The sequence below is a fragment of the Lathyrus oleraceus genome, chromosome 1 (genome assembly GCF_024323335.1).
Source record: "Lathyrus oleraceus cultivar Zhongwan6 chromosome 1, CAAS_Psat_ZW6_1.0, whole genome shotgun sequence".
Lineage (NCBI taxonomy): Eukaryota > Viridiplantae > Streptophyta > Magnoliopsida > Fabales > Fabaceae > Lathyrus > Lathyrus oleraceus.
The window spans coordinates 28,220,575-28,230,814 of NC_066579.1; the positions used below are offsets into that span (position 1 = coordinate 28,220,575).

At 35.5% G+C, this 10,240-nt stretch overlaps 1 protein-coding gene across 1 annotated transcript; it reads left to right on the forward strand.

Moving 5' to 3' along the window:
• Positions 1-314: 314 nt before the first annotated feature.
• On the forward strand, positions 315-1,703 carry LOC127088411 (kinesin-like protein KIN-12B). Its single transcript, XM_051029319.1, has 6 exons — positions 315-602; positions 685-822; positions 910-993; positions 1,276-1,401; positions 1,488-1,547; positions 1,632-1,703. Exons 1-6 carry the CDS (start codon positions 315-317, stop codon positions 1,701-1,703), a joined length of 768 nt encoding a protein of 255 aa, XP_050885276.1.
• Positions 1,704-10,240: the final 8,537 nt, after the last annotated feature.

The window sequence follows — 10,240 nt, forward strand, 5'->3', positions numbered from 1 at the left end:
ACGCCAAAAAGGTTTTTTAACAGCGCATCTTAGACAGCGCTTTTAAAAGAAAGCGCTGTCTAAGGTTAAAATAAAAATAAAACACGGAAAATGTTCTAAAAAAATAATGAAAGTGCTGTCTAAGGGGGGGGGGTCTTAGACAGCGCTTTTAGAAAGCGCTGTCTAAGACCCCCCCTTAGACAGCGCTTTTAAATATAGACCTTAGTCAGCGCTTTTGAGAAAGCGCTGTTTAAAGTCTTTCAATTAAAAAAAAAATTAAAACCAAAAGCGCTGTCTAAGGTGGGGGTTTAGAAAGCGCTTTTGGAAAGCACTTCATGCTTCCAAGAAACCCAATAGCGAGGGACACAGCAGAGCTTCCATCTTCATCAAGCCCTAGCAGCTCCGCCAAAACCAGACCCTCTTCTCGCAAACACAAACCCTCCAAAGAAAACGATCCTCCTTCAGATCACAACATCATCGTCCCTTACTCCCCCTCCCATGTCAAATCCAAGAGTCCGTTACCACCAAGACCTCATTCTTCCAACCCTCTCAAACGCAAACTTGCTCTCGACACCATCGCCGCCGAAAATTCACTCCCGACAACTACCGATTCCGGCGTTAAGGTTTTTCTCATCCATTTAGGGTTTTTAGATCTTGTTAATTTATTATCCGGTTTCTTATTTTGTATCTGTATGTGTTGTGTAGGTTATTGTGAGGATGAGGCCGTTGCGGAAGGATAAGGACGAAGGAGATCCTATAGTTCAGAAGATTTCTGGTGATTCGTTATCAATTAATGGCCGTACTTTCACCTTTGATTCTGTTGCTGATGTTGAAGCTACTCAGGTATGGTTTCTATTTTTGTTTCTGCTCAAACTGTTTTTGAGTTACTTCATTTCTACTGTGGTTGAATTTTCTGATCCTGTTTTTCAGCTTGACATTTTTGAGCATGTTGGGGTTCCTTTGGTGGAGAATCGTTTGGCTGGTTTCAATAGTTCTGTCTTTGCTTATGGACAGGTTTCCTTTTTCTCACTATTAACATTTACTTGCTTAATTTGCTTCATTTCTCATAGTGTTGTTCTTGTTAGGTATTAACATTTGGTATTTTGGTTGCTTATTTTGCTGCATTTCTCATAGTGTTGTTCCTGCTAGATATTAACATTTAGTTGCTTATTTTGCTGCATTTCTCATAGTGCTGTTTCTGTTAGATATTAACATTTAGTTGCTTATTTTGCTGCATTTCTCATAATGTGTTCCTGTTAGATTTGATGTTTTATGTATTCTATTTGAAATTGTTAGACGGGGAGTGGGAAAACGTATACTATGTGGGGTCCTGCCAATTCTTTGGCTGAAGAAAATGTAGCAAAAGAGCAACAAGGACTTACACCCCGTGTTTTTGAGAGACTGTTTGCGCGCATAAAGGAAGTAAGAGTTCAGTTCTATTCCTAATTAAATTATTTGAAGACCTCTTGAAGTGTTTTGGGTTGTTTACAGTTTTATTTACTGCACAGGAGCAAACAAAGCATTCTGATCAACAGCTCAATTATCAGTGCAACTGCTCTTTTCTTGAGGTTGGTTGTTTATCTATTTCTTTCAATGTTCCTGATCTTAACTTTGTCATTTTAGTCTGCATAATAACACAATGTTTTTGCCAGATATACAATGAACAGGTCACAGATCTGTTGGATCCGAGTCAAAGGAACCTTCAGGTAGAACCTAAGCATTAAAGCTCAATGTTTGTTCATAAATTTGTGTAATTAATGTGTACATTTTTAGTATATGTTATGACTTGTAAATGTGTACATAAATTTGTATATATTTTGATACATTTAAGGCAAAATTGGTTTGAATTGGTATATATATATATATTTGTTAGCCAAAAATTGGTAGAAAAAAGGCCAAAATGGCATATATAAAATGTGATAATTGTCTGTCAAAATCTGGTTGAAAACAGGTAGAAATTCTGGTTTATAAACCTGGAAAAAATGTGGTTTAAAACAAAAGCTTCAAAAAATTTCGTATACCTTAGACAGCGCTTTTGTAAAAAGCGCTGTCTAAGGGGGGGATTAGAAAGCGCTTTAGGCAAAAGCGCTGTCTAAGGGGGGGGCTTAGACAGCGCTTTTTGAAAAGCGCTGTCTAAGGTATACCTAAAAAAATTAAAATAAGAGGGTCTTATAAAGCGCTTTTGGCCAAAGCGCTGTCTAGGGGGGGGGGGGGGCTTAGACAGCGCTTTTAAGATTTAAAAAAGCGCTGTCTAAACCTTTAGCAGCGGAGGTTTAGACAGCGCTTTAAAGCGCTGTCTAAGGCTAAAAAAAACGCTGTCTAAGGTCTTGTTTGTTGTAGTGATGACAAGAGCTTTTTATTTGTTGGAATGTATAGCTTCATTTAGTTCATGGCTTTTTTTGTGTTGTAAAGCAGAATTACTCTGTTAGAGAAGATAAGGTCAAGTCAGAAAGTTTTTTCTTTATCACAAGAACTGATCATCAGGTTTCACTATTGTTCCTTGCATCACTAGGTTTCACAAGAACTCATGGCTAGCTGCACATTCTTCCTCAGAAGATCAAAGTTATTCACCCTTTTTTAAGTTAGTTAAAACAGAAGATCAATAGATTTTTTTCATAACATATTTGTTGTTGTGTTTCAAGATTTCTGTTTATTTTCTAAATGTCATGGTTTGATGTCTCATGTACATTCGCCCGCTGGGACACTGACTTTCACTCGTGACACTGATAGCTATCCCACGCGGTGCAGAATGAGCGACTGAATGTTTCTTGATGGCTATATGTAGCACTGCCAGAGTACAACATTTTAATACTAGCATAGGCTTAAACCTGAATTAGTTTTATAATTTAGACATTTAAAAAATTAATTTAGGATAAGTTAAAAGTAGGTGTTCAAAGTAATTTGTCAAAATAAGTATTTATACAAATATTTTTTAAACTTGAAAAAAAAGTATTGTTGATACAAATAATTTTATAAATGGAAAAAGTGTAATGTTCATACAAATTATTTTTATAAATGGGAAAAATCCAACTATTGATACAATTTTTTTTATAAACGGAAATAAGTTAAAAATATTTATATAAATGGACACATGGGTTCAATGTGCTTATAAAAAGGGAAAATGTCTATATTTTGATACAATTATTTTTATAAGCGGAAATATGTTATAATTATTTTTATAAACGAAAATAAGTTACAAATATTTTTATAAACGGGAAAATTCAACTGTTGATACAATTATTTTTATAAATGAGAATAAGTTACGAATATTTTTTATAAATGGACACACGGGTTGACGCTTATAAATGAGAAATAGTCTACATATTGATGCAATTATTTTTATAAACGGATATAAGTTACAATTATTTTTATAAACGGGAAAAAGTTACAAATATATTTATAAATGAAAAAAAGTCTGTTGTAGATACAATTATTTTTATAAATGGGAATAAGTTATAAATTTATAAACGAGTATAAGTTATAAATATTTTTATAAACGGTAAAAAGTCTACTATTGATACAATTACTTTTATAAACGGGAATAAGTCACAACTATTCATGATGTTGTAGGACTAATAAATTACTTGTGATCTTATGGTTGCTTTGTTGAACTCGCAATTATTTTGATTGACATGAGGATTTTTCAGATGCTGAGCAACAACTTTTTTTAGCTTTTATCATGTAATAATCTGAAGTTTAAAACATCATTAAACTCGAATACTAATTTTTTATGTTTGCAACATGTTAAAAAACTTTTTGTTATTTTGCCCATTTTACATACATCATTTGAATGTATTTTTTTGCTCAATACATAAATTGACTGTAAGTATTAAACTAAGTGTATGTTAACTAACTTGATGAATGAATCAAATTTTTAAAAATGATAGTGAGGGACGTGTAATATGAATACAGACGAGACCCGTGCGTTAGCACGAATATGTTGCTAGTTTTAACTTTAAAAAATTGAAATAAAAAAGAAAATTAAAAAAATAATTTATAATATTATTTCATAAAATTCAATTACACAGCGATTGAATAGAAAATTAATGACCTGTCTGATCGAAACATCCTCCGATTCCACATCCCTGCACATTCGTCTGCCTTCGAGGTCTCCCATGATTTTCTTGAGGTGTTTGAGGTCTTTGAGGTCTTTGAGTATTGGCCTAAGAAAAAGGTAGTTGGTGCGAGAGTCCTGGAGAAGTTAACATATTTTCAATCGTTTCTCCCAATAGTCGGGGGGTTGCTACCAATAGTGCTGTCGTAATCTAGTTTGGTACCCATGTTGTCGTAGTTGGATCATTGTGGTTGGGTTATGTGTGAACGGTATGGTTGGTTGAATTGAGACATTGAATCATTTTGGAAACGAAGCAATGATTCTTGTGGTGTAATGAAGTAATGTGGTGGTTGGGTGCTTTGGCAGTGTGATATTTGGGTGTTCATTTGTGTGGGACTATGATGGGATGGAGTGGAATCATATGAATTATTGGGGCTATAGACAAATGTGGCGGCTGCATATGATTGTAAGTGGTATGGATCATGCTTTTGGTTTTACGTTTGGGTGTGTGACATGTATTGGTTGCGAGGTTGGATGTTTGGTGGGTTGGTGTATATGGTATGGTGACATTGTGAGGTTGGTTGTTGGGTTTAGGTGAGTTGACATTGTTGTTGGGTTTGGTAATGGTGTCGGGTTGGTTGTTGGGTGGGGGTTTGTTGTTGAGCGTATGATGACGAACCTCGTTGGTGTGGGTCGATCAAATACCTAGGCTTAGACACAAACTGTATCTTTGAGTTAGTCTAGCACCTTGTATGATATGTTCGTTTAAGATGTGTTGACGCCGATTCCTCCAATGATGACACATCTCTTTAGCAAAATCTTTCCAATCGGAATAACCCCATTGGGCATTGACTCTTAGTTGATGTCAATCTCCCAAACACGTTAGAGGGTATGGAATTTGTTGTTGCATGCCAAACTGCAGTTTCACATGGTCACTCTGGTGCATCTCCGCAGTAGCGAACCTGATGATTGATGTTTTTATTGTCCAAATTGCAACATCCTCGAAGTTAACCTCATGGTCGACACCCAAATATGACCTTCAGATAAGTTGTATAAGAAAAATACACGATTAGAAGATTTGTAATTTGGTAATATTAAAACCAACTTTAGAGTTGTTTAGTTATAACACATCGTCTGGTCCAAGGTGGTCTATAAGATTGTGATAAACTATTATAGCGTGTTTGGGATATCTGTTGTAGTTCATCCCCAAAATAGACCACCTAAAACGAAAAGATTGAAAATATATTATTTAAAGTTAGTTGTTGTATAAAGTCTAACAAATTCGAAGATTTAAGATAAACTTACTTTGTTGCAAGGGGAATGTGAATGGCTTCTCGTTGACCGGGGTGAGTAATGTCATTCTCGACCAACCCCATGATTGTAGAAAAAAGCGCAAGAATAAAACTAACAAGTATTTTTTTTTACATTTTCACACAACGAACTATATAGATGATACAAAACAGTTGAACCCCAACTATCTGTTCCTATTTTATTTATGTTTCGTAACAATGACAAATACATAATATTTACCGTATTACTAGTAATTTCAGGAAATAAAAAATTACCAAATAAAATCATAATATAACACCGAACTTTAATTATTTTTTCATACTCAGTCGAATCTTCACTTAATGTTATACTTGAATAATATTGTTTAAGATATTTTAGATTAATACTTTGAACCCTAGGTTGAACAAAGCTTGTCTCGTAGTTGTGTCTTCACACAAAGGGGCATCCAACAATTATTCACATATAGAGTTATTTTGGTTAACTCTATAATTAACAACCTTACCATCGATAGATAGACACCATAACATATACACATCCTCTAGTGTGACGGTACATTCACCGAATGGAAGGTGAAATATGTGGGTCTCGGGTCTCCATCTTTCTACCAAAGAAATGATAAATTTGTAATCAACAGAGTATGAGACTATGTTGAGTACATTACCAAAACTGTATGCTAATAAGTATGGTTCTATCGATGGGTCGTGTGGTACATATTCATGTACACGACATCAAAATCTCTTTGGTTCCTAACAAAATATAATTAAGGAAATGAGTAAGGAAAATAAATAAACTATAGTATTAAGGAAATTAAATAAGCTATACTATTAAGGAAAATAGTAACTTACAAACTCTACAATGTTGTTGATAGTTCCTCGATGTTGATCATCCATGGTTAGTAGAGACAGTTTTTGGAATGCTTTTGAGTATTTGTTGTTGACAAAGTGGATATATGGAGTGTGTTTGATGGAAATGCTAAGAAACATAGTCATATTTATAGATGGTAGATAGAATTCACGTGAAGCTTTGTTGCATGTGACCTCCAATATATGCGCCATTGGGTATGGCACATAGGTTGTTATTTGAGAGCTTGCGCTGGTCAAAATGGCGCCTTCTAGGGCAGAGATTAGGGGTAGGCATGTGTCACTAGGCTCATGCATGCAAGATTTGTGGTAGGTTGTGTCATTAGGCTCATGCACACAATATTCGTGGTAGGCTGTGTCACTAGGCTAATGCATGCAAGATTCGTGGCATGCTGTGTCATTAGGCTCATGCATGCAAACAAAAGTACAAGCCAATGTAAATGGCGCATGGGTTAAGACAAAAGAGCATGTTCCATACCCTATGGCGCATGGGTTTCTTTTTATCAATTCGATATGATCACTCTTTAAGTGCATGATATATCGTTTAAGAAGCAACTCACACTCTATTGTCATAACCAGTACACTAAAATACATTGCATTTCACATAAATGGCGCAATCACAACAATACATGATCAATGCTCACATCAATGGTGAGATATTTGAATGTGACTTATCCGATTTTAATTTTCGTAATACCAAAGTTACTCGATTTATAATATATAGACGATCTAATTTTTCACATTTGAAAGAGAGAATAGAAAGAAGATGTAGTGTAGTCCGGTGGCACAAATCATCTATAAAAAACCAGTTTTTTGCCGATAACCAAGTCAAGTTTTATCGGATAAAGATCCGAGATGATGAAGGTGTTCATAATATGTTTCTCAGTCATTAACATTTTGGGTTCAACGATATTGAGTTATATATTTTACAACAATAAAATCAGTTGGCTCAGATCGTTGATTCGTCACAAGTTTTTTGTGAAACTGACGACGATGAATAATACTTGGTGGCACTTAAGCATTATGCTCCAGGGACTGTTGCCATTTTGGAGACCTTGCCGACATATACCCCAGACAAGATTTGTGTTAGTGGAAATGACATATTCCACCGACTCTTCTAGGCCTATGAGCCATGCATCAAAGATTTTTCTTTTTGTAAACCTATTATACAAATTGATGGAACATGGTTGTACGAGAAATATAAAGGAACACTACTCATGGCAGTGACACAAGATGGAAACAATAACATTTTTCCAATCGCCTTCGCTCTGGTTGAAGGGGAGACTGATGGTGGATGAATTTTTTTTCCTAAAAAATCTTCGATTACACGTTGCTCCTCAGTCTAAATTATGCTTGATTTCAGACAGGCATCCATCAATTGAGAGTGCCTATAAAAATCTTGATAATGGTTGGCAGGATCCTCTTTCAACGCATGTCTACTGCATTAGACACATAACTCAAAATTGCATGCGCGTGATCAACGAAAAAACGCTACGGAAGAAGGTTGTGAACGCATGGTATTCATTAACAGAACCTTCCTTCAAACACTATCGTGAAGACATCAGATTGACAAATGTAGATGCAGTAAGGTGGGTCGATAACATTCGATTGGAGAAGTGGACCAGGGCATTCGACAATGGTCAACGATGGGGCCACATGACAACAAATCTTGTGGAATCAATGAACTCTCTCTTCAAAGACATCAGAAACTTACCGATAGCCGCTTTGGTGAGAGCAACCTATTTTAGGTTAGGATCATTGTTTGAGATCAGAAGTTCAAAATGGAGTACATTGTTACAATCGGGGCAGTTGTTTAGTGATGCTTTAATGAAATTCATTAATGAGGAAGATACCAAAGCTAACACACATGGGGTCATAATGTTTAAACATCATAATGGTTGGTCTAATGTAGCTGAGGCAATGAATCACAATGAAGGGAGGCCAAGGGGATATTTTCGAGTTGAACTAGATAGAGGTTGGTGCAACTGTGGAAAGTTCCAATCCTTCTGTATGCCTTGCTCCCATGTCATAGTGACATGTTCAAAGGCTCGACATGAACCTTCCAACTTACTATCCGCCGTTTACAAAGTCATAAATCTATGAAATGTTTACAACAATAAATTTCTGATGGTAGTGAATGAAGATTATTCACCTGCATATCAAGGGAAGATAGTCTGGCAAAATGAAAACATGCGAAGAAAGAAAAAGGGTCACCCAAATAACACACGTATTCGAACCAAAATGGATACGGTGAACAAATTGGTGACACTATGTAGTTTATGTCGTCAACCCAAACACAACCGTATAAACTGTCCCAATGTTGGACCAAACACAACGACATAATTTTATATGTAACCATTTTATTTGATTTTAAAAACAACTTTCATTTCATAATATCATAACATTCAATTACAACAATTTAAACAACAACTAAAAAATAATTTAAATAGCAATTAAACAACAAGATAAACAAATACAAGGACTAAACAATATAACTATGTGATTATAACCATCAGGACAATTTCCTAAGAACTGTACATCATCATGTGAACATCTCTTTCAGTTTTAACATTGTCCCAAAAATGACTTTCTTCATTGTCGTTGTACACGATAACAAGTCTTTGAATTCTTCTAATCTTTTCACCCTCTGCAATGTCTTCATTTATCCAACGGATCGAGCTCCTATTAAGATGCTAAAACGTCTCTGTGTTCCAGAGTCGGATCTTCATCAAAGGCTTTACTGCCGAATAAATTAAATCAACATTTCTCTTAGAGATATATAAGAACACATATATGAAGACATTTTGAAGAAAAATTGAAAGAGAGATTTATAAGATGTATAAAATCAAAAATAAAAACGATAAGACAAGCAATAAAATAACCGGATGTACATCCCCCTAATCGGATGCAGATGGCCCATGATTAAAGTAGGGACATGCAACAACAACATCGTGCAAGAAATCAATGCCAGAGGTTGGAGCATTTTAGCACATCCTCTAGAGCATATTAACAAATATATAATTATGGAGTTTTATGCGAATGCCGAAACCACTGAAGATGCACTTATTGTAAGAATATCATGGGTACGAGGTCAAATGGTTCCTTTTGATAGAGGAGACATCCATGCTTACATACAATTATGTGGCTAATCCAAGAAAATTGGATATGTTTTTCATCTAGTTGGCTAAAGGTAACTGATATTATGATTGCATATCAACTGATATATGCAGCGCCAGGAAAACTTATGAGGTTAGACGATATGGGAGACCTATCTGTTTTAAGAGATTAAATCTATCCGGCCAATCCCTAATGTGAATGACATTCACTCTCCATAATATTACTCCTAACATCCATACTTCTTCTATCACTGTATACACTGCATACCTCATATGGTACATCTCAAAAGGAAATAATATGCAACAAGATATGGGAAATCGTTGGTCCTTAACAAAAACATGCCCTTGAATTTTCAGGTTTAATCATGGATTGTGTAAGCAATCCAATGTGGAGATTCTTGACCACTATCGTTTCCACCTGATGTCAAAACTAGATAATATATTTGCTTTTTCTCTATTGCACTGGCCAAAGAAGAAGCACCACGACCACCACCAGAACCTCCTACGGCACAAACTGAGCAACAATTTGAAATAACTAGCTTTGATAACATGGATCCAAATCCGATAGCTTCTTTCACATGTAGCTGGGACGTCAATAATGCATATCACAAAGGTATGCTTTCTTTTAATGAGTCCATAAACAAGTAGCAATGAGGATGCAGGAGGTGCAAACATGCCATTCTACTCGAAATTTGGAGGTGGTGATGCTAGTGGTAGTAGAGCAAGAAATGAACGGGTTGGAGCTACTGACGAGGAGGAAAATAAGAAGAAGATGAAGAGGAAGAGGAAGGAGATGACAACGGAAAAGAAGAAGAAGGAAGTTATGGAACAACCAGTGAGAGTGATGATTATACCGATGCCACAGTTTGCTCTCCATCATTACGAAGTTCATTTTCATTACTACTTTAATTCAATTACTTGATGAATAATTCATGTTTTTA